The sequence below is a fragment of the Lemur catta genome, chromosome 23 (assembly GCF_020740605.2).
Source record: "Lemur catta isolate mLemCat1 chromosome 23, mLemCat1.pri, whole genome shotgun sequence".
NCBI classification, from domain to species: Eukaryota; Metazoa; Chordata; class Mammalia; order Primates; family Lemuridae; genus Lemur; species Lemur catta.
This window is the reverse complement of record NC_059150.1, coordinates 8,089,788-8,115,364: the sequence shown is the minus strand read 5'-3', so window position 1 is coordinate 8,115,364 and position 25,577 is coordinate 8,089,788. Positions and strand designations below refer to the sequence as shown.

The window sequence follows — 25,577 nt, the reverse complement described above, 5'->3', positions numbered from 1 at the left end:
AGTGTATGTTCATCACAAAAAAAATTAGGAGACCGAGATAAGCAAGAGAAAGAAAATTACAAACACCTGAAATTTAAGGATTTTGCATACAGAAAAGGCAGGATCAAACAAGTGTTTTAAGAAGATTAATCTGGCAGTGCTTGGTAGAATAGATTAGAGCAGAAATATGCTGGAGGCAGGGAGATTTCCCGGGTTATTGCAGTAGCACAGATAAGAGGCAGCAAAGACTCAGACCCAGCCGCTAGCAAGGGGAAGAGAGATCAGTGGCGTGGACGTGTGCTCCGTTTCTCTCAGTTACCCTGCGTCTTCTACCCTGGTATACACCTGCCACGTGAGCTTTTTAAATGACTTCTCCTTTTAAATTCTCAGGGAGTCTCCTATGTTCAGGCGCAAGCCCGGTGTCAGATAGGGGTACTCAGAGCTGCAGACATCCCTTCTCATCCCTACAGCTGCAAATGCCGTTCTGGGCGGTAATGAAGGCAAAGATTACTGTCCCACATTATAAAAGGCAGGGCAATCTTAGGCCATTGAAAAGAATGAGTTAATTAAAGAGAGTAATAACCCTCTTAAACACCCCCCACCCTTTGCTTTTTTTTTTTTCCCCCCAGACTGCAGGTGGCCTTCTTTGTCACACTGGGGGAGACAGCTGTAGGATTCTATTCTGTTCCCCAGGACTTAGCTCCAGGGCACCCAGCACTTTTCAGATGTAGTTTCTAGTCCCAGTGCAGGCATCGTCCTCCGGCTTGACCCAGGGAAAACCGAGGCCCTGCAGGGAGGCAGCGTGAAAGAGAAAGAGCACAGATGGGCTTCGCATCAGACAGACCGGCTCTGACTTTCCCTCTGCCACTTTCTAGCCGTGTGATCCTGCTGCAGACACTTCACATGTCTTAGTCTGTAAGATGGGGAGGCCCACCTCGTAGAGTTTTTGAGATTATTCATTTTATATCCCCAGCCTTTTGCATACCAACTGACATAGAATAGATGCTCAATAAATATGTCAAACTAAATTAAGAAAGAGAGAGAAGCTATTTGAAAGCCCCGTGTATATCAGTCCCAGGAAGTGCTGGTTTCTTTTTCCTGCCCCTTTTGGGGAGTGAGATGGGGCATTTCTAAGGCAGTGAACCTGCCTGTCTGTGTCCCTAATGCCATCCATTCTACCCACAGAGCTGGCTCAGAGAGGCTGCACTGCCCTCCACATGGACCCTAAAGCGTGGCTCTAAATCATTCCCAGTTCAAAAAGCCTAAGAAGTTTGATTCTTTCCTGAAAACAAGCAGGACATCCCCAGGGAAGGAACCGTGTGCAGTGCCTTGAATGGAGATTCTGAGTGCCCCACATTTCCAGAACTTTGGGTAAACAAAGATTCAGATTTGGCAGAAGTTCCTCATTATTCTTTATTAATTCCTCCTACCACCCCCCTAGCTCCCCACTCCCAACTCCGTGCGCTCCGTGTGAATTATTGCTTTGCTGCTGCGTGATTTGATTTCATCTAGAGCTGCTTAATGCTTCGGCTGTCCCTTGCTGTGTTTATCTTATTGTTTCCCAGAACAATCGAGTGCTTCCTCTGGCCCTGGCAGCCTTGTCTTTTTCCTGGAGCCTCCTGACCTGCCTGAGCCTAGAGCCTAGGGCTGGAACAGTGTTTAGAGGTGGGGCTGGGCTAAGGCGTCAGCCCTGTGTTCCTGAATCACCCGACATCATTCACCTCTCATAAGCTCTTGTCCCTTCCCTGTCCTCGGAGTTCAAAACCATCTCTGACAGATGCAGAACAAGAGATCTGGATTCTTGTTGCTTCTAGGTCTTCATGTCACTCGCTCCTCAGTGGTAAACGGAGAAGTCCTGGGGATGGGGCTTTCTGTGCCTTTGTGAAGTGCAGTCTGTCATTGGTCATAGGAAGGTGTGGAGCAGAGGCCACTCCTCTCAGTACCATGAGCAGTGTGCATGAGGGGTGCCAAGCCATCCTCATCCTCCCTCTGCTGATGAGGAGCAGGGAAGCCACATTTGGATAAGGAAAACTGGCCTCTGGAGCTCCCCCACCCACTCTCTCCCACCTAACCTGTGAACACAGCGTTCTCATAGTAAGTGGTCAATAAATATTCACTGCCTTCACTGTCCTCACTAGCTAGGCTATTAATTCTTAGACTGTCCCAAGAGGCAGAAGTCCAGGGAACAAGTGGTTCCTCTGGGCACTCCTCCCTGCATTCCAGGAGAAAGACCTCCATGGCCTGGCCCCCTGAAATTCAGGAATCTCTAGCCCCAGGCACCCCTCTGCTAGCCCCACCCATTCTCAATTGAACATCTAGGGCAGATGCGTAACATGCACAGAAATAGAAGTAATTATACATGGAAATGTCAATCTGCAGTGTCAAAGCCCCGGTGATTGACCGACAGCTCGCTGGGGACCAGTGCTGGAAGCATCTGCGTGTCAGGGGGAGGGTGTGTGTGTGTGTTTAGGGTGGAAATAGAGGAATTCTCTAAGCCTAGCACATCTTAGCCACCTTCTTCCTCTTAAAGGACAGGAAAGACCCTTGGCCCTGTTTCCCCTATTCCTCTCCTCTCCTGGCTCAGTGCAACCCACCGGCCAAGTTTTCCAGGCTCCTGCGCCCCCTCCAATTATCCGAGCATTTAGGGCCAGGCTCCCGGCTATCCTCCAGGGAGCCTCGGCCCGCTGAGCTGTGACTCTGCAGGCTTAGTTAAGGTTTGCACAGCTCGGAAGGCAGGGCCAACGACAGGCACCCTGGAAGTTGCTGCTGCCGCCTCTGTGTGTGTTTGTGTGTGTGTGTGTGTGCATGTGTCAATGTACGTACAGGATAGAGGGAGGAAGAATCTCAGAGACGGAATTTACCAAAGACTTCAATCTATAAATAATTCGGGTCATGAAGCTCTACAAAAATAAACTTCAGCTTGAATCCTCGCTCTCGCAGCACTAACTGCACAGCTGCAGATACACTCGCTCATTAACTCGCTCACGGCTCAATACGGGCAGCGCCAGCCCTTCGCCACCCTTCCCCTTTAAAGGTCTGAACGTGCAGACACACACACACACACGACACCGTGCCCTTGCAACACGCATACACACCACACACACACACACCATGCATATACACACATCATACACATACACACACGTACATACCATGCATATACACGTGCCAGACATGCATGTACACATACCACACACGTCACACACACAGGCACGCACCATACACATGAGCACACAGCACACACACACATGTACACACCATGCAGATACACACACCACACACACATACATACCATGCATATATGCACATCACACAAACATACACACACACCATACACATGCACACAAGTACTACCACACACACAGGCACACACTATACACATGAGCACATACCACACACAGCATATAACACACACCACACACATAAACACACCACACACACATGGACACACCACACACATGCACACACACCACACACATGCACACATACATATACACACCATGCACAGACATACATACGCCCACCCACAACACACATGCACGTAACACACATATGCACACACAACATACACCAAACACATACCACATGCATACACACAAACCACACGCACATTCACATGCGGCACATACATTCATACACCACAAGGCCAGAGTCCTGACGCAAACAGAGCTAGAACCAAGTGAGAAAGGCCCCTTCAAAAGTGAATTTTAGGATATAAAGTGATGAGACCTGCTGCAATTACTGTTGAGCCCTCAATAACTCCGTATCAAAAGTCTCATCTTCTCCAAGCACTCAGGTCTGAGAGACCAAGTTTCCAAGAAATCTGGGCCCAGACATAACAATAATACCTTTATTTTCACATTGCACTTTACATTTTCCGAAGAATTCACATTTCCGCCCATGCCTTCAGCTTAGGCATTGCCTCCTCCAGGAAGCCTTCCCCTCAGGGCCTCCTTCAGGCCAGGTGCGCTGCTGCCCCACCCCCAGGCTTGTCTCCCTGGATCCCATGCCATTCTCCTCTCACAGGGCTGACCTGTGTGTTTGTGGAGACTTAAACCAGGCACAGTGGCACGCACCTGTGGTTCTTGCTACTCAGGAGGCCGAGACAGGACGATTGCTTGAGCCCAGGAATTCAAGACTAGCCTGGGCAACATATCAAGACCCTAAAAAAAAAAAGACTGTAAGAATTGAATTGTCCATTTGCTCATGCCCAGGCTTCCTGAAGGGATCCTGGATCATTTATCACAGTGTCCCCAGCTCTTCCTGCAGGCTTAGCTCATGGTAGGCACGTAATAATTGAATATTGGACAGTATTGAAATTCATAGAGCTATAACTTACTTCATTTTCACAATATCCTTTTTCAGCTAGGAAGGATGAGAATTACTACCCTTATTTGGCAGCTACAGAAACTATTACATAAACAAGTGAAGTGACTTGCCTGAAGTCACACAGCCAATTAATGAGAAAATTGGGATTAGATCCCAGCCCTCCAGACATGATGTAGTGCCTCCCCCCAGTGTGGTGATGCCTCTCAAACCAATCTCTTTCCTGCCAAGAGGAAAGAAGATTCCTGATTCTCCTGCTCTTCCTCAGCTCTTGCAAAAAAAAAAAAAAATATATATATATATATATACACACACACACATATATATACACACACACACACACACACACACACACACACTATTACTGCTACAACAACTACTACTACTAATAAAGCGATATTAGAGTACTGAATCCCAAGTAGGGGCTCCATAATTTAGGGCTAACTAGAAAAGAAATTGATGCGCAGGAAAAGGCATTTGCAGGGGACTGCAGGTGAGTTAATTGGATATGCTGATTTGAATTGGATGTTCAAGTAAAGAGGACATCATTAATTTCTGTACAGACATAGCTGTGATTTAAAGGAAAGATACTAATAAGGTTACTATTTCATACTCATGGAACACCAGACAGTAAATCTCCCCTGAATCTTACCTCGCACGCTCCTGCCCCGAAGGCAGCCCTGATAAACTGAGTTTAAGGCCCCTCAACATTAGGTTCTGAGTTTATTGTTGCCCCCGGGAAACAGGTGATAGTCCCACTTTGACCTCGGGGGTCTGAAGGAGGAAGAGTGGGTACGAAGAGTGTTTAGACGTTCAGTCGACCCATCTACTTTGTTCTGCTGCACAGATCAGCTACATTGGCCCGTTAGTCTGTTCTCTTAAGAGTGTCACAAAGTGGCTGAGAATCTGGGCTCTGTGTGCGAATCCCAGTGATGCAGCTCTTCTGCTGTGTGGCCTTGGGAAAGTTGCCTGACTTCCCTGTGCCTCAGATTTCTTACCTGTAAAATGGAAATAATAATAGTGTTTACCTCAAGGTACTTGTAAGGATTAAGTGAGTTAGTTTGTGTTACATGCTCCTAACAGAGTCAAGCACACTGTAAAAACTGCGTAAGTGGTAGCCATCATGAAATTCTTTAGGGGAATAGGGCCCTTTGAAAATTCACCGAGTCTTTCCCACTGCCTTCTGGGCAGGGCCACATTTGGCCACGAGGCAAAAGAGATTATCCTGGGTTTAAAATCCTCCTGAGAAGGAGACTACAGTCTCCTGTGGCCATCCATTCTGTAGTCAAGTCTCTTCATAACAGGAATTCTCACTAGAGCAGCCTAAATCTCCTTGTGCAATAGTTTAGGCACTCAATAAAAACTGTCACCACCTTCTGTAGCAGACTGTCCTTGTGCTACCTGCCTTCTGAGCCTTGTCCAAGCAAAATGGCCCCAGTAGTTTCTGCATATTCATTGGGGTAAAGCCCTCCCCAGGAGATGAGGAGCCAAACTGGAAAAACACACCCAAGTGACTCATTCCAAGGTCCCTGTCACCTCCCTCTTCTGCCCTATCTCTAGGTTCCTCCACTGCCTGGCTGGACATTGGGACTTGTGCAGCCTGGGCTTGGACTGGATTCATGGCCTATTTCAGTTTGTTATTGTCCTTGTGGTCATTGAAGCCTGGCCTTGAAGACACAGCCTTAAAAGCTGAAGAGAGCTGTCACTGTGTGGGACAACCTAGAACAGACTCAAGCAGTGGGCTTGTGTTTTGGGACTCCTTACCTGTCCCCTCACCACTACATATCCTACGTCTGGCAAGGCTGGAGGGCAACTTTGAAACTCCAAACTTTCTATCCAAGACAGAGAAAGAGGGGGAGTCACAGCTTGGACCGCAGTGGGACCCTTCTCCCCAGCCACTCCCAGGGCCTTCTTTCCGTCAGCCACGTGCTTTCCCCCGCCACACACCGGGGGGACTGGGGCTCACACCAGCTCCCGCTCAGACAATGCAGGGCTTAGACAAGAGGAGCTCCAAAGCCCTTGCCGCTCCGACAGTTTTTGCAAGTCTGTGATTCTCCGTGGGGTGCATTGAGCCGATAGCTTCTTCCTGTTGTTCAGAGAGGAAAACAGGCTCCCAGGGACAGCTCACCTGCAAGTGTGCCCTTAGGCAGAACCCAAGCCCAGGTAAGAATGGAGTCAGAAGGGACACGCAGGATGCCTGAGTCCTGGACCTATACTCTGCCCATGCTGGTGTGTTGCCCAGAGGGAGCAAAGGGGACCAAGGGAGGGGAAAGGCCTCTGCCCCGTTGCCCTCCCGCCTCCTGCCTGCCAGCCCCTGCCCCGCCTCGTTCTCCTTGACCCTCTGGCCCCCGGGCCTCCATTCTCCATCTTCTCTGGCCCCTGCAGGTATCTTAGAGGGTTACCCAAGCTCAGGGCAGACAGCACGGATTATGGGGTGAGTAGGGAGCCGCAGATTCCTTGGCCAATACTGCCCTTCTTTCCAGGGATTTAGACCGAATGAAGTAGGAGAGCTTAGTTCAGGTTCAGCACCGACACCATTTTCTGTTCTCATTTGGTTTTAGCTCTGACGTTTGAGAGTTATGTAGGTTTGATTCTGGCTTCAACTGGTGTATTAAAAGATTGAGGCTGCAGACAGGGAAAAAATAAAACCCTCCTGATTAAGTCTCTGATTCAGTCAAAAGTGAATGGTTGGGCCTGGTCCTAACTGAAGGCAGCAGAGCATGGGATGACACGTTGTCTTTGGTTCGATCCCAGCTCTGATCTGACGGTGAGTGCTGTCTGGTCCTAGGGACCACAGGGGCTGGACCTGAGTGTTCATTCTCCCTTCTGCATTTGTGTCCTGGCCTGTCTGGGGTCCACACCAGTGCCCAGGCTGGCAAGAGCATGGCTCCAGCTGGCAGGGAGTTAACCAGCCTCCTGGTTAACTCTGGGCCAAGCCTGAGGGAGGGGCTGGTTCTGCAGCTCCCAGGGCTGAGCCAGTGCCTTAAGAAGACTTAAGTCTCCCCGGAGAGGAGCGGCTGTCACAGGCAGGGTGGGAAAGGCTCTGAGACATGTTCCCTTCAGAGATAGGGTATGGTTCCAACTCAGACAAGAAGCAGAGCCTGAACCTCTCATTTTATGGAAACACAGAAGTGAGGCCAAACCAAGCAGAAGTCACGGCAATCACATCTTCCCTCTGCCTCCTGCAATGGCCCAAGAACTTTTGTGACTAAAGGCCAAAACATTTCTGTAAGGGTCTCACAGAAATTTGCATCTGTCCCCCTAAAAAGAGAATTGGGCTTTGAACGTTAAGGGGAGGCTTTTCAATTGCAGGGTAGTTTCCTAGATAGAGATCCTTGCTTTTCCTTCTGCTTGAATCCCATAATCAGAATTGCTCCGGGTGGAGGGTGGTAGCCTCAGCCCCATAACATCATCGTTGACTCCTGGAGTCTCCTTCTACCCTATGAGAATGACCCCTGACCCCATCCCTGGGAGGAGGGGCTTTAGTGACAGAAGACAAGGCAACAGCTTTGGACAGCAGGAAGCCAACTAGCTGGATAGAAAAGGGGGAAAAGGGCAAGCATGGAGCTCAGGGGAATGAGAAGAGGCCAGCCCACAAGGGGAGTGACTAGGGCTAGGATGGCTGAGAAGAGGTTACTTGGTTCCACTGAAGCTACCTCCTCAACTTCAAGCCCAGAGCCCCCTGAGTTACCTGCCAAAGCAGGTGAAGAGGAGAACACAGTATCCCAGCCTGTAGGCCCTGCCCCGCTGTTTCCAACCCTGGGGTCGAGGCACAAGGGCCTCAGGGAGGAAGCTGCTGTGTCTGCCACTGAGAACTCCAGGGCCAGCCTCCCACCCTACCATGGGCTTATGGTCTGCTTCCCGCCCACCCCTCATCCAGCCCGACCTGACAGGTACAGCCCGTGCCCTGTCTCGGGCCCTCAACTATGCAACTTCTCAGGAGGGTAGAGAATTAGGAACAGAAGTCCTGGTCCCACTCCCCCAATTCTGCAATAAATAATGCTGTTGTCCATCTCCACTCGGCCAGTAAGACCTCAAAATGCACCCGTTCATCCATCCTTACACATTTACTGTGACATCAGGTACCGAGCTTGGAGATGAGGATGAATAAGTCATGGTGCCTTGTCCTCAGGACTCTCGGTGTGGTGGGAGGGATGGGAAGAGGAGGAGATGGTTAGGAGTACGAGAGAGAATCCAAAGGACTTGAGGGAGGAGGAGACTTAATCTAAAAATGTTGCAAAGAAAATGTCTTTTAGCCTCACTTTGATTCAGCCCTAAAGAGTCCAGGATTCGCTATCAGTTGGTGCACAGTTCACATTCTTGCAACACGCGTTTCTCAAGCATTCCCTTTTATCCATCCCCAGCTATGTTCCCAGCCCCTGCTAGTCCTCAGAGGGTTATAAGATAAATGGAAAACATAGCTGTGCCTTCAAAATGTTGACAGGACTTACGTACATCTGAAGCAATTAGAGAACAATTCAAGTTGGTAGTCAATACATGTTAGCTAGTACATATACAATGAGCAAATCAATTGATTATAATCCTAGGACAAAATGTCTGGTTAAAAATAAAAGGCATCAAAGTGGGAACAATTAATTAGCCATTAGAGAGATTGGGGAAGGCTTCATGGAGGAGGTGGGGCTTGAGCCAGAGGGCATGTAGATGGGAGAGGACAAAGAAAACAGTCTGGAGTAGTGAGCATTGGTCAACAGTCAGCTGCCACACTGGAAACAAGAAACTGGGGGTGTGACACATCCAAATCAAGGGCTCTTGCCCACTTTCTGTATGACCTTAGGAACCTCTTTCCTTTGAGGTCAGTATGCAATATAGGGGTTAGCCTGGATTCACACTTCTCAAACCATTGGACCGATAGCATCAGCATCACCCGGGAACTTGTAAGAAATGTGCATTCTCAGGCCTCGTCCCACTGACTCAGAAATTCTGGGGGTGGACCCAGCAGTGCACTTGACCAAGCCCTCTGGGTGATTCTGAGGACATGCTGGTTTGAGAACTGCTGGACCACATCGCTGCTTCCTGACCCTGGCTGCTCATTAAATTCACCTGGGGAGCTTTTAACCCCGAAGAAGATGTCTGGGCCCCACCCACAGAGATTCTGATTAATAGATCTAGCCCTGGCATTCATATTTTTTAAAACTCCCCAGATGATTCTAATGTGCAGCCGAGGCTGAGCAGCCCTGGACTAGATGGCTTCCGAGTCCGTTCTGACTCACTTTCCTGGGTCTAAGCCGGATTCCTGGCTCGCCGCATCTCACAGGGTTCATTTGCAGACAGGGCATGTCCTCATTCTGAGGACAGAAAGAGCTTCCTGAGATCTGAAAATCTTGAATCTCTTCATGACCAGCTTTTTGATGGTTTGTGTAATTGTCCACCATTGCCCTGCACCTGCTACAGGCGGGGACACTGTGTACAGATGACGATTCCCCCACCCCAACCGCAAAGGAGAGTACACAAGCACACACTCACGTGCACACATGTCACATACATCACATAAATACATCACTGTAAATATATGTAGACACACACAAGAATAACCACATAGGGATATTCAATATCATTCCTAAGGGCATATGCCCACACAAATAAACCAGAAATCCCAGACCCAGAGCACTCAGACTGCTTGGGAAAGGCTTCCTCTCAGTAGAAACGGGGCTGTTTGAGATAAGTGGCAGTTCTGTGTATGGAGTAGCAACTGGGGGGCCAGCTGTTGTCTTCCATAATCTCCCTGCTCCAGCGGAGGCAGGCAGCCCACAGGGGACTCTGAATGCAGGTGCTAAGGACATCCGTGATTCTCTTGCAGATTCGGGCCGATGGTCCTCCCCATGGTGGGGTCCAGTACGAGATGGTCTCCGTGCTCAAAGACGGGAGCCCCATCCTCCGGGACATGGCCTTCTCCATTGATCAGCGCTTCCTCTATGTCATGTCTGAAAGGCAGGTAAGTGCTGACACCAAACTCCAGGAAACCTCCGATGCTCTGTCACCTCTGTTCAGATGCTGTTCAGTCTCACAAGAGAGACCTCTGTCTCACAGCATAGGGGTCCTGAGAGAGGCAGAGTCCTCGTAGGCTTTTGCAGGGAGCCAGGAAGAAGCAGTCGGGGGCCAGCCACTTCCCGGAGGCTTCTCTCTAGGCCACAGCCCCTGTCTCAGCGAGTTGATGAACAGCTCTGCAAGAACGGGCCAGACTGCACGGAGCAGCTTGGTGTGATTAGGAGGTAGATTTACTGCTCTCGGGCCCACAGAGTCTGCTGCTCAAGGGAGCCAAAGAGGTGTAAATAATCCAGGCCTCCAGGCTGGGCCCACTCCTGGGAGAGGCAGACCCGAGATAGGGCCCCAAAAGGAGATAAAAATCTTAGCCTGAGTCTTAGACTGGTGCAGGATGGAAGCTGGTCAGCTCTGGGAAGCTGAAACTATGCCTGTGGAGATGGGGATCCCCGTGAACTTGACCTCTGCCCTCTGCTGGGTAAGAACTGGGCAAGTTCTCCACCCTCTCAGACCAATGCAGCGTCATTCCCCCAGACTGTATTTCCTCTGAATGTGCGTGAGCAGAGAGAGGGCAAATGCAGAGAGAGCCACGGTGACGGGAGAGAGAAGCAGGGGAGACAGGAGGGGACCCGTGAGATCAATGGAGATCCAGAAAGCTAAGCACAGACCTCAGCTGGGGCTGCTGCTGCATTCATTCACTCGGTCAGTGGGTTCACTGTGGCTCAGCAGCAGCAGTGGTCTTGTCATGTTTCTGAACAGGGTAAGTAAGATAAAGGCTGAAGGTGGAGAAAAAGAATAGTGAGTCTGTCTCAGCAGCTGAGGATGCTGACTTAGGCTGGAGAAGGATGCTGGTGGGGCTGGAGCACCTGCCAGCATCCGCAAGGCGCCTCCCGGCTCCTGTGTCATTCTCAGAATGTCCTGCAAGGAGTCCAGGCATCCTTCATCCGTGTCACCCTTCCCAGAGCTCTCTTTACCTCCTTGCTTTCTGAATGTAAGGAGTCTGAGTTAGAGGATGAGGGATGGGCGGAAGGAGGAAGGAAGAGGTGAGTGGGCACACGCTGGCATTAAGGGAAGCAGTGATGCAGTTCTAACTTGAAAATTACTTCTGGAGCATAGATGACACAAATCATATGCTAATTGCATGCAAATTACACCCAGATCCTCTTGAACCCACCTGTCTTCTGCACCTTCTTTCATGTGGCCTCTGCAGTGGAGGCATAAACAGGTCCAGATGGGAACTTGGTGGAGCTGGAGGAGGCTGTGACTAAATGAGAGTGGGTACAACAGTCCTGGAAAGAAACTCTGGCCTCTTATTCCAGTACAACAGTTAGTGGCCTAAGGAGAACTGTTACTGGGCACATATTTCCTAGGAACTAAGTACTGGGAAATCATCACAATGAATGGGACTTGGTCACTGTCCTTAAGTTGATTACAACCTATTAATAACAGGGAAGAGGGACATATGCCCAGATATCTCCAAAACTGCAAATTGAATTCTATGAATGTTCTGCGTTTTCTTCCTATTCTTTGTTTTTAAGACACACAAAAATTTAATAAAAATGGAAGAGGCTCACCATACAAATTCAAGCAATAACATACAAGAAAGAAAATAGTAACAAGTCACCAAATCTCACTACCCAAAATGTAAACACCGTGTTAACATTTGGTGAACACCATTCCAGACCCAGATGGCAGAGAGAAGGACGGATGGGTAGACGGCAACCTATGTAGGTGGATGAAAGGATGATGAGAGGGACTGAACAGACCCACATTTGCTGGGATATTGTTGAGAGACACTGTGTATAGCTGACGACCAGACAGGTAGCTCTAGGTAAGAGCTCTTTCTTGGGTTCTCTGAGCCCAGTGAAGTGGAAAAAGAGAAGTGACCACTGAGACCTTAGTGGAACTTAGAAGGCACCATGGCACATCTTTTGGCTTTGTGTCTCTTTCTCAAATGGGATGCTTCAAAATGTGGCCAAAGAAGAGGGGCTGGGCCAGGGCTGGGGGCTGATGAGTGGGCTTCAGGGAACATAGTGACCTCCTGGATCCATGTCTGATACCGTCTCTTCTGCTTCAGGCGCCCAGTTCTTGTTACCGTTGGCACCAGAGGGCTTTAGCAGCAGACAGACACAATGAGCCGATACAGGAAGAATTTGGGTTTTTTAATGCCACAGGGCTGTCTCTGCTCAAGTGAGATATTAGCAGGGGGAGCTCCCTGTACCAGGAGGAGCTGCAGTCAGGAGGCAGAGTCTACGGGGATTTGTGATGGAGCTCTGAGGCCTGTCACCTGGAGAGCCGTAAATTACATAGAAATAGGTAGCCAGGTGACTTCACCGGGAGCTGGGTCCAGGGATGAGGGCCAAGAACAGCTCAGAAGGCCCATCTGTCTGAGGCCGGCTGTGAGTTGAGTGTTCCCAGACAGAGAGGTCTCGTACAGGAAGCAGTTGACTGTGTGGCAGGCGAACAATCAGTAAAATGAAGTCAGATGTCCTGGGTGCTAGTCCAGCTTTTGCTATAATTAGTAGTGTGACCCTCTCCCAGTTTCAGTTCCTCCTTTACAGAGTAGAGAAGTTGCATCAGATAACAGGTTTATCTCTGGAGTCTGAAGCTCCGATTTGGCTCCCATCCCCCCATTCCATGTATTTGAGTGGCCTTGGACAAGTCACTTAACCTCAGTGCATCTCACACAAGGTCAATGTGAGGCTCAGCTGAGACAATAAATGGGAATTTCTTTTTATACTGCCTCACACGCCACATAAACACGGGTCGCTGAGATTCCATAAGGTCTCTTCTAGCTCTCACACGTTACGATTCTGTTACTCGGGAGTGTAGCCTGTGAGTATTGATGAGGAGGAGAATAGGGGGCACCGGGCCCACCCAGAGGCCCCAGGAGGCCTGTGTTCTCAGCCTGGCCCCGCCTCTGACTCCCTGGCTGAGCCGGGCCCTCTACTCCTCAGGGACTTCATTTCCCCACCTTTAAAGTTGGAAATGATAATTCTAACTTTCAGATTTAGAGAGACTTGGGACTCTTCTCTCTCTCCAGAAGATAACACTCAAAGTATCATACAATGGGCTTGAGGTTAGACCAAAAGAAGAACTTTCTGAAGGGGAGATTTGTGAGGCTATGTGTGCTCAGATGAGCTTCTTTCCTGAAGGGTGAAGACTCTAGAGAGAGTAAGAATGCTGGTTTGGTTATGGGTAAGTGTGCAGATGCTCCTCGACTTACAGTGGAGTTCCATCCACATAAACCCATCGTAAGTTGAAAATATTGTGAGTTGAATGTGTGTTCACTGTACCTAACCTACTGAATATCATAGCTTAGCCTCACCTACCCCAAACATGCTCAGAACACAGAAGCCTATATTTAGGCAAAATCCTCCAACACAAAGCCAATTTTATAATTAAGGGTTGAATATCTCATGCAATTTATTGAAGACTGTACTGAAGATGAAAAGCAGAATGGTTGTGTGGGTACTCGAAGTGTGATTTGTACTAAATGTGTATCGCTTTTAAACCATCTTACAGTCAAAACTCATAAGTCGCACCATCAGAAGTTTGGGACTGTCTATATTCCTCTTTGAGGCAGTGATTTAAGATTTTGTAGTTCTCAAAAAATTCTAAGACCTTATAAGTCATCGTGGGAATGGGGCTTCCCACTTCTCTTGTTAACAAATCTCTGGGCTGCCCACTGTCATCCCTGCCTTCCACCCTGTCCCCAGCCCTTGTCTCTCTGTTCCTCTGCCCTTCCCTCCAAACATGGTACCTGTAATATCCTCAGGGCCATGACAGAGAGAACACCCCGCTAGAGGAGAACCAAGTCCTGGTCTCACATTCTGCTTTCAGAGGTTTTCATCTCCCCACAGAGCTAGAACAATCCAATATATCCAATATAGCACTTATGTGTTCTCTGTCTCTCCTCTCTCTCTCTCTCTCTTTCTCTCAATTAATTAATTAAATGTAATTAAGAAATAGGACTAGTAAGAAGTGTTGGGTCATTAGTGTCACTGCCTAACAAGTCAATATTAATGTGCTGTTAATAGATCTACGACTGGCCGGTCCCAGGGGAAAATTTGGTTACTGATTCCCCAATTCTGTTAATTGCCCGGGTGCTCCATGGAGAGGACCTGCAAAGTCTGCCCCAGCTTCATCAGCAGTGACTCAGCACATGTTATGGGCGTGAATGCAAGTTACTCCCATATCCTCGGTGTCTAATGGAAGTCAGACAGTGAGTCCAGGGGAAATCAGGCTACGAGCCAAGTGAAAAACCAAGCAACGAGATGAAAAGAAACTTGATAGCCCCAGTTTCCACCCAACTTGTCAGGCCGGCCACTCCCATAAAGGGAATATAACTATACTCAGGGTGGATGGGAAAAGAGTATGGGGATGGAAGCAATTATTCCATTTTATACTTTAATTAGTTTGAATTAGCAGAGGGAATAGAGGCATAAAATGATCCAGCGAAGGGTGAAATGGGAAAGGGACTCACGGTGGAGAATGGCTGTGTGCAGGCTGGAAGGGCCTTAGGAGCAGCTGGAGGGCTGGCGAGAGGGTGTGTGTGTGGAGTGGGTGGGGGGCGTGAATTCTACTCTCTGTGTCAATGATTGGAGGCAAAATGGCATAGTTGTTAAGAGCTGGCATGGGAGTCAGACCGACCTCCCTTCCACGGCCACGTATTAGCTATATAGTTTTGAGAGAAAGTCACTTAACTTCTCTAAGCCTCAGCTTCTTCATCTGTATAATGAGCCTGACAATATTAACTATTGTAAGGATTGGGAGAATATACATAAATTGCCTAATGCCATGACGCACAGTCAGTGCTTTCGATAAGTGCTGGTATTATCATTGTTATTAGTAGTATTAGAACTTCCTGGGGCCTCATAAAGGGCTAGAAACATCTCCACTATAAATTACGGCTGGGACAGAGCTCCCACTTTCAGGCAGTGGCCTCCGACCTACCATTCCTGCTGCTCCCTCTCCAGGGGTGCCTCAGACGCCCCTGTCCTGGCCAGATGACAGCACTGGGCTGAGTTGCTCATAATCTGCTATTTATTTTAAAAATCCAGGAATGTGCCCAGCAGACTAAACAGTCCCGCTCCCTTCAGTACACTCAGAGGCAGCCACTGGCCCACGTGTGAGGCCCAGGAGGCCAGTATAGCAGGCATCTGTGGAGCAAAGGGAGAGGGACCCTGAGCCCTGGTCATCCCCCAAGCCCTCTGGGCCCCGTACAGCTGCATGTGTGGACCCAAGTCTCAAGTTCACTGCAAAAGATGAGGCTGCCATTCTCCAGGTAGCGAATGCTCAGACCCCAGTTCTGAGTGCTCTACGTGTGTCAATAGTTGGCATACTGTTCTGGTTATTTATTGCCGTGTAACAAACCACCCTCAAATTTAGGAGTATTAAAACAAATTATTATGCTCACAGACTGTGTAAGTCAGGGATTCAGATAGGGTGCACCAAAGATAGCTCATCTCTGATCTACAACGTCTGCAGGGATGACGTGAATGGCTGGGAGTGACTAGCATGACTAGGGGCTAGAATCGTCTGGAAGTTTCTCCTCCCACATAACTGCCATCTGGGAACTAGGATCTGGGATCAGCTGGGACTGTTGGCCATAGCACCTTAGACAAGGCCTCTCCATGTGTATTGGGCCTCCTTACAGCATGGTGGCATCCAAGACAGTCAGACCTCCTGAGCATATGGCAGCTCAGGCCGCCAAGAATGAGCACCCCCACAAACAAGGTAGAACCCACATTGCCTTTTTATGAGTTGGCCTTGGCTGTCACACAGTCAGCTGTCTCTTCCACTTGCCTCTTCATCACTCTGCTGCCCACCACCCATGGGATTCTGATGCGTGTGCTCCGTGAGCACACTTTAAGGACCAAGGCTTGGACGAGAGAAATACACGTTTCCTCGTCTGCCAGGGTCATGGAACCACAGAGCATCAGAGCCAGTGAGGACTGCAGAGATCACGCATTCTGACCCCAGATGAGGAAGATGAGGCCAAGAGGGCATCCCGTTTAGCTGCGGCTGTCCTCATTATACCCCACCGAGCACCCAGCTCCAGAGCCATCAGAACTGGCTTGGTTTCCCAGAACGCGTGGGGAAGCCCCAGTAGCGTTAAAGCTTGTTGTTGATTTGCTGAAGGATGTGTAAGTCCCAAGTGAGGCCCACATCAAATGCCTGTGAGCCCTGAGAGTGCTTCTGGGCATCCTCTGCAGGAATCCAACAGGAGCAGGGTCCCACTGCCTGGCCATTGCCCCACCCAGGGCATGCAAGGGCTCTCTGGGCACTCTTCCTGCAGCAGTACTGTGTCAGCTGCCCAGAAGTGGGTCTCCCCGGTGACCCAGCTTCAGTATGCAGAGCAATGGGACCTCATCCCCAGGGAATACAGGAGACTGGCTTTTTTAACAACCCCTGGCTTAAGTATTTTAGGAGAGCTGGGGCAAAGAGAACTTTGGCCTGGAGTTATCAGAAACAAAAATTATTTTGAAAGGTTAAAGCCACCCTCCCCTGAAAGTCTTAAATGCAGAAGTTTCCTGCATTGGTTGAAGACCCTGCCCCTGCACGGGGACAGGATAGAAGGACAGGCCAGCCCTCTAGCATGACCTTCAGCAGCATCCAACAGGCTTCACCCGAGAACTAATTCTGGTTTCCTATCAAGTACTAACCTGGATCTTGGGCCAAAAGCAAGAACTCCTTTCAAAGGGGCTATTGTGATGCACGGGGTAGTAAGTCTTCTACCTGCAGCCAATGCTACTGAACTGCCAGGCCCCTCCGGCACCTACAGACCTTGGGGAAGGGAAAGAAAAAACATGTGGAACCGCACTTCCAGATGTCCCCTGCTCATTTATTTTGACATCTCAGACTGTTATTTTGATTGTGCACATTTGTTTAGTCCAGGCGATAAGACTTCCCGGGGCGCAGGCGGAGCATGCCAAGGTGTATTTTTACAAGGCGGGCGAAGTCTCAGTAACAGGAGACCTCCCTTCTGCCTGGGCTGAGCCACGGGGGAGGGGATGCAAGGGGGCAGGGGCGAGAGTTGAGCCTGAGGGACTTTGGGGAGAATTACAGAGTTTGAGGATTAGGAAAGTGAGGATAAGCGAATTGCTGCTGCACTTTTGTTTTAAAATGTGTCACTTTCAATCCAAGCCTTTGATGCACATGTGTTTCTGGTTAAGGACCGGGGACCCCAGTGTGGCCCAAGAGCTGCGCGTGCTCACATGAGTGCCTTTCCCAAAGGAATGGCAGAATCCTGTCTCCTGGGAGGCCAAGGATGAAGGGAACAGTGACCACCTCACGCTTGGGTTTTGATTTTCCTTCTTTCTTTCCCCCATTTCAAATGTCAAAGAACAAAGAAGCTAACAGGAGCTGATTCCTTGGCTATTAATATTCTCATTGGAGCACTTTTTGTAAATATTTTCACATGAGGGGAAGGAAATGCAAAACCACCCTGTTAATCAGACGCTTGGCTTGTTGTATTTAAGGGAGAAAACTCCAGCCTCCTATTTTCAAATCCTTTGGTTTGGAAGAAATGATTGAATACAATGCCCAGGCAGGAAGAAGTGGTGCCAAACTGCCTCATTTCTCTAAGTGGGCAGGGGGGCTGGAGATTCCCTAATCCTTGGCCAGGGATTTGATTTCTCTTTCTGGGTAGATACTACTGAGGCTGACACTCTGCCCCAGTGATGTTCCTATGACTGGGAGGTGGGAGATCACAGTGTCTCAATACCAGAATGAAACCTACCCTTCCCCATTCTTTTAAATATGGGGAAACTGATACCCAGAGAGGGGAGTCACTTGCACAGGTCATCGCCTGAATTACCAGGAGCACCAGGGTAAATCCTGATTAACCTGGTCCAGCCCAGCATCCCTTTCCCCAACTGGACAAGTTTCACTTAGCCCACTGGTTGTGTTTTAAAACTTTTAATTAAAAAAAAAAATTAAAAACAACCCAGGCCCAAAAGAGTCCCCGAAGATGTTCCCAAGGGTCAAATTAAAATAGGGAGAGATTTGCATATCATTGCATATCATTTGCATACACAGACTCATTCATTCAACAGACCATCAAGTGTCTACCATGTATAATGCATAGAGCTCTCTGCTGACAAGTCATTTGCATATGCAGATATAGATAGGGCTGTCCTTCTAAGTCACAGTCCTGCAAAGGTCTTATAAATAGGGCCGCCCTGAAGATAGGTACCTTGTTTTTTCTTTTTGTTCTTTTCAATGCAACAACAGCACTATTAAGTGTGTTTTTGCATAGAGATAAATAGAATAGAACCCCTGCCCTCAGGGCTGCCCCTTTCTGGAGGGGAGGAATGCCGTATAGATAAACAACCAGATAAACAACGAGAGAAGGTTATTTATCTATACGTCAGAGCAGCGCTGTAGAAGAGACGTACAATGTGTCATGACTGAAGTAACTCATACCACCAGGAAGGGACTTATTCTTGTTCCTGCAATATTTGGGGCCACTGAGACAGAGGACTCACCCTTTCCCTAATACAACGACCCAGAGCTGGTGGAGACTCAGGGATTATCTAGTGAACAGGAGCCCTTTGTTTTACAGAAGAGGAGAGGTATGAGGGGGAAGTGACTCCTCCTCGGGGAAGGGAGGGTGCACTGAGCCGCGGGTGAGGAAGCAGAGGATGAGTAGTTTCCTGACAGCCATGAAGAGTTCTAGAGTCTCCCTAATGGCATAGGTTCAAGTCCTGGCTCCACCACTTACTGCTGTGTGACCTTGGGCAGGTTGTTCCACTTCTCTGTGCTTCAGTTACCTTGTCTATAAAATGGGAATAATTATGGCATCTGCTTGAGGATTATACTAGATAAATTAATACATCAAAAGCACCCTGAACAGTGCCTGGCACATACTCCCTGCTTAATGAATGTCAGCAGCAGCAATTACATTTTTATGGCTGGGTCCCCATGCATCATCGCCCGGCCAAACCCTGCAGACATGCTCTGCACGGAGCCACACCTGAAAAAGAAAACTGACCTGCCCTGCCTTGCCTCTCAGCTCTTCCTTACTTAAGGTGTGTTGAAATCTAACTAATGTTTATGTCGTGTTTTTCTTATTTTAGTTTTCAAACATGACCGCAGCTAATGAAACAAGTCTGGGAGATAAATATTATTATCCTTCCCTTGCTTATAGATAAGAACCCTGAAATTCCATCTGGCTAAGTAATTTGTCCCACGGCAGGGCGAGGGCTCCACCCCACACTGCTGAAGCCAAATCCACACCTCCTCGGGCTTCCTGAGACAGTGCCCCCTGGCCAGACGGCGACTCCCCTCCTGCTCTCCCCCTACCTGGCTCCAGATCAGGGAAAGGGCTCAAAGGGCAGCTTTCAAGGCGCCAGGAGACCAGCACAGGCTCAGTACCCCCTCACCTGACACCTTTGAGGAGACGGGAGCAGTGCACTGTTTGTTTTAGAAACCAGTGAAGGAAAGCAAGCACTGGCCCAGGCCCCATGCAGACAGAGGAAATGTCTCTAGTGGTCAGAGCAGGCGAGAGAAAGCACCACGCCCTAGGAAGTCACTGCTGCCCTTCATCCCCTGCAGCAGCCAGGAGCCTCACAGGCACCTGTCTCCTCCTTACAGCAACCTGGGGAGACAGGTATCGTCACCTCCGTTTGACAAATGAGGGAGTCCAGGTGCAGCGAGGGGCAAGGCGTTCCTACAGCTGTCAGGAAGCAGAGCTGGGAGTGAGGTGCAGATCTGTGTGGTTGCAAAGCTCCTGCCCTGCCCGCGGTCCCCCACCACCAAGGCAGCCCATCAGGGACCCCAGCGGGTGACGTCCTGACTCACCTGCACAATCGCCTGCCCTGTCCACAGCTCCCCCTGCCTGGCAGAGGAAAAACCTTTGCAAGGAGGGCAAGTGCAGAACACATGGGCGGTGTTGCACCGAAGCCCCCTGCTTTGGCCTCTCTGGTGCTGTTTCAAGTGTGAGCCCTGTAACCCCGGATCAGCTCAATCACTGGCCCTACTCAGGGGTTCTTAGGCTCAAGAAAGCTTCTCGTAGGCACCATCTTGAGTCTTATCCAGCCAAATGTTGGGGGCCCCGTAGTGACACCCCAGAACTCTGCAGCCTGCTTTTTATCTCCTTCCCGAAGCTCTCCCTGGTGCTCCCTGTGTTGAGTTTCGGTAATTGAATGTGTTTTATTTAGACGATAACATTTAGTGCCACTTTAGATTTCCAATTAGGCTTCAATCAGACGCCGAGAGTTTGATTCGTTTTGTTGTTTTGATCAACACAAAAGATGGCAACATCAGAGGAGCCGTCGTGAAAAGTTATTTCCATCTGCTGATGACTAGGACAGCTTCTGTGGCGTGAAGATTCGGGTTCAGAGGTGTCAAGAGAAGCATCAGCCGTCAGGGAAAGGGAGGGGTAGGAAAGAGGAAGTGAGCAAACCCTTGGAAATGAGCACAACGTGAAGTCCGAGGTGCACGGCTGGGACGTGGCAAGGACCCTCCGTGTGTGGGAAGGGAAGGGAGTTGTTCTCCGCGCCAACGGTCTCATGCAAGTGGCTTAGGCTTGGACCTCCTCAGGGCTTTTATTTAGGGGGGTCCCACGAACACAGGATTCCCATGAGGTGGGACACTGACCACTGGTCAATTTCTCTGAACTTCTCAGCCAGAGTGACCAGCTGTGTTGGTTTACGGAAATATATGGGGGCTTTTCCTCAGTGCCTGTGGGCTCTGGCCAGCTGCTCACACAGGCTGCCTATCAGACACAGTTTCTGTCTCGGGTTGGTCACAAGGATAAAATTTAGAATCAAACTTCAAACTGCCACGGAGGGGGTGGTAGGAGGGAGGTAGAGGGATGGCAGAGGGGGCTGGGAGAGGGGCTGGGGAGGGGTAAGGTAAGAGTCTGCCTCTGCTAATCATCAAAGAGTTGTCCACCAGTGCTTCTGAGTCAAGGCCACCTGGGGCCTCACTCTCCCCACTGATAAGATGTATTTCAGTGACCCTTGCAGGCGTGACATTTGATGCGTTCTTTCTAGCCATGGAGGTGCATCCAATGCAGGCTGTGTGCACAGCGCTTAGAGGCTGGCCTGGGTCCAGGTGTGCATGCGCTTGTGAGAGCAGGGAGGTGAGATGAGAGCAAACATCCCTGAGTGTTCTGGGGGTGTAGAAGGTCGTCTACGCTATCAAGGCTCTTTCATATAACACAACTGCGTGTACCTGTTAGGGGCAGGGCACATTCGAGCTCCCCCTCCCTGTTTGCACTGTTCTCAGAGCCCGCCGTGGCTGCCTTTCTCCAGCTGGCCCTTCGGCCTTTCCGTGGCAGCCAGCCCAGGCCGCAGCATCTCAGGCCCGGTCTCCATGCACAGTCTGCATGGCATGCGCTTAAATTCCCGGGCGTTTGCAGCCCTGCATCAAGCAACCCTCCTCACCTCGCCTCCCCACCCCATTATTACCGGTCCCCACCCCTGCAAACAGGCTGAGGTTTGAAATTTCCACCAGGTGGAGGGAAGACAGGCTGTGTCATCTGCTGCTGGTGGCTTAGTGAATGGTCCAGGTTCAGCCTCTGCCCTCGAGTAACATTTCATGATGAAAAGAGGGAGGTGGGCAGAGATGTCAGTGAGGTGGAAGTAAGATTGGAAAGGGAAAAATGGACAGAGATGAAGACAATGTCTCAGCCACTCGGCCACCGAAGTGCTCGTCAAACAACCTTTGAGGACCTACTGTGCTCACAGCCTAGAGCTGGTCCTTTCACGGTCACACATACCTGAAGAAAACAGACAAGTAAGCAGCGAATTACAATCGGTTTGCAGAGCGCTGGGCATACATATGAGTAGTCACCACCCAACTCAGCCTGTGAGTCAGAGAAGGCTTCCTGCAGGAGGTGATGTTCTAGGCGAATCATGAAAGGCAAAGGACTCACCTAGTGGCATAAAAAGCAAAGGAGTGTCAAGTGAAGGAAAGCTTGGAGGCATGAGAGAGCTCAGCTTCTTCAGGGAGTATTCCCCCAAACTTGATATTGTCAGAGCTGAAGGCAGAGATTAGGAGGCATCCATCCTCCCAGGATTTCCATAGCACACAGATGAGCAGCCTTCAGGTGGGCTCAACCTACCCACCCTTCCCAAGAGGAAAGGAGCCCCAGCCCAAAAAGAAGGGACTCCAGGCTCTCCCAGCCCCTCCTGCTACAACGTAGAACTTGGGAGGAAGCAACCGTGCGCCCAGCTCCTGACACTCTGTGGCACCAGGGCCACCATCGGGCCCTCTGAACAGGCCGTGGATCTCAGTAGCATCATCAAGAGAAAAGATGCCAGCACTGGCAGAGCTCCACCACTGAAGGCCACTGTGACCATGCCAGTCTGCTCCCCTCAAGACAGCCGTGTCTCTGACTCTGCAGCGGGGACGACCTCTGCCCATCCCAGGTTCGTGGGAAGAGGATAAAGGAAACAGTGTGTCCATTTCATTCATTCCATCATTTCTACAATTTTTATTGGTGGCAGAGACCTTGCCTGTCTGGGCTGCTTCTGTCTCCCCAAGAGATATCTTGGTGTTTGATACTTACTAGGTGCTCAATAAACACTTGTTGAAGGTTAGAAAGAAAGCAAGCAGAGGAAAAAAAGAAACAAGGAAAGAAAGTATTCATGAAAAGGCAGCATTATACTATAGTGTGAAGAGCTCATCTCTGGAGACAGAAAGAACTGCATTCAAATCTTGGCTTTGCCACTCCACTCGAGATGGGCTGGCTTATCCTCGCTCAGCCTCAGTTTTCTCTTCTGTAAAGTGGGGATGACAACAGTGCCGACCTTATAGGATTGCTGAGAAGACAAAATGACTAATCCCTGCACGCTGCCTGGGACAGAGCCCGTGGATGTGGCGGAGCATGGCCCTGCTCTTCTCCCTGGTTCAGCTGTGAGCTCCCTCTTTTGCTCCCACTAGCCCCCCGCAACTACCGCGGTGCTCATTTTTCATCCTTAAGTCATCTGCCAGTTGTATCTATTTCTAGCCTCTGTCTTATGAGACAAGAATAAGGAAGGAAAACAGATAACTGTGGAGGCTCATTTGCCAGTTGTCAGCTCCTGCCGTCAGCAGAGCTCTCTGTCTGCTTCTCCCTGGGTGCCTGGAAAAATCATTGTGACCTTTTATTTACTGGTTGATCTAGTCAGCACTTGGTTGTGGGTCTCTCTGCCCAGCCCCCAGCCCACCCCCGGCATCTCCGCACCCCTCCATCAGTGTTAGCTCCCTGCCGCTCACCCCGCAGGGTGGGCCCTCGAGCCTCCCTGTCTCTACGATCAGATTCCTAAAAGCCTGTGGGTGCAGAGAGGAGAGGCAGTCAGAGTTATTGATCTTTCCTACTCGCTGCTCCCGGGGAGGACTTCTGTGGCTGATCCTCTCCTGCAGACCTTCCTCTTCCTGCCCCGTTTCACTGAGGAGCTAAGCTGAGGTTAAGTTTAGCAAGTGACCTGCCCCAGAGTGACTCGGTAGGTCAGCAGCATTGCTCGGGAGAGGATGTTTCCCCAACCCCTCTCATCCTGGGTTTTTCCCTTTGAGCTTGGCCAGGTATCTCCCTTTCATCCATCTGCCCCCAACCCCTGCCACTCCTCGCATCAGCTCCTGGCCCGGCTGGCCTGCCTGCCACGGCCAGCAGCTCTTTCTGCTTTTCTTTCTCCTTCTCCCTGGGCTCAGCCATGCGTTCGTCTACAGCCCCTCTGGGCCAGTTGGGCTGAGGTGTGCCGCGCAGGGAGGGTGGCCATTGGGAGTGGGGACAATCAGTGGTGTCAAGGAGACAGAGGAGGCTAACAAGTGTGTGCTGACAAGAAGATGTGTCACAGGAGACCAGGGCTGAGCCAGGCAGACCCAAACTACCGATCGATGTCTTGATTGGCTGCAGGAGTTAATAGAGTACACAGCATGTATGTATCTGTGTGTCTGTGTCCATGTACACATACGTGTATCATACCCAAATCAGCATCAGGAAAACATCATCCAAGGTAGAGTATGGTTTTCTCACTTCATCTTCCTCAGGCTGTCTTCCTTGGACTCCCCAAAGCCTCCTTTGCCCATGTCAGGATTTGGCAAGCTTTACACCTCCCTCAAATTTGGGGAAGGGAATTTTAAAAGCCCCTTATGCAAGTCAGCTCCCCGCTTTCCAAGCTCTCTTCTTGGCCCTCGCTGTCAGCATCAATTTTCTGCAGGGAGTGATTTAACCTTCATTTATTCATTAATTCTTTTTTTCCCTTAACTTCATTAGATAAGATTTATAAAGGTGCTGAATTGGAAAGGTCACCTGTCCCTGGGCCCAGGACACAGTGTGCCTGCATCTCCTCTGGTGAGCTTCCTTCCAGGAGTGCTCCGGAGGTCGGGAGATGAGGGGACTAGCAAAGGAGAGAGTGAGAGTGTAGCCTACGGCTCCCGGGAAGACAGGGCAGGCAAGTGGATGCCATGGCTGGGAGCACACTACCGTGTCACCTGCTTACTTTGGGAAGCAGGGTGGCACGGTGGCTAGGACAGGCTCTGTATTAAGTACATCTGGAATCTTGGCTGCACCCTTTCCTCAAGTTACCTACTCTCGTCAGCCCTCAGTTTCTAGACTCTACTCCCCCAGATTGTTGCAAGGGTTAAGTGACAGAATGTGTATACCACACTGAGCACAGTGCCAGGCACATGGCAAACATGCCATAAACAGTAGCTTCTTAAAAGATCTTATATTGCCCTGGACTGGCCCTGCCAGTGTTGGGCAGTTATTAGATCACTAATCACTAGAGACTGGTGCACAGGAAGTCTGTGTGATTCCCCCAAGAACACGAAGCCCACATACTCCATGACTGATCCCATCTCTAGAACCACAGGAAAAGCCTAATCTCACGGAGGAGCCAGGAAGAACCAAACCACTGCATGGTGTCGAGGTTGCTTCCCAGGGTCTAACAGATTTCTGCAGAAAGTCATGCTAAACTGCCTCTGCCTCTCTGCCATCACCATCTTGGGCCCACCCAGCAATTGTTCATGGTCACAGGCCTTTTTCCAAGTCCCCAAGGCCTGCTGGGCTCAGCCATGAACCATCCCACCTCAAAGAGCTGTCTCTGCCAATGCTAGTCTCCCTAGAAGGAGAGGGACCAGAATACAGGCTAAAGAGCCATGCAGGTGTTTGAACTTGCTGGAAGAGGAGAGTGTCTACTTGCTGCCACCTCCGTGCTGCCCTTCCTCCTTGTGTCCCCAACAGAACCCAAAACCATCCCAATCTACCCCAATTAGAATAGATTCAGTTCTCTGAACTTTTCTAACTTTCATGATAAAGCCACATATCTGGTAAATAT

At 49.9% G+C, this 25,577-nt stretch overlaps 1 protein-coding gene across 1 annotated transcript in view; it reads left to right on the top strand.

Annotated features, from left to right (window-relative positions):
• Positions 1–25,577, top strand: part of PLXNA2 (plexin A2) — a 201,949-nt gene that overhangs the window by 84,752 nt on the left and 91,620 nt on the right. The window contains exon 4 of the mRNA XM_045536127.1: positions 10,124–10,258. Coding sequence (XP_045392083.1) covers positions 10,124–10,258 — 135 coding nt within the window. The remainder of the gene's footprint in view (positions 1–10,123; positions 10,259–25,577) is intronic.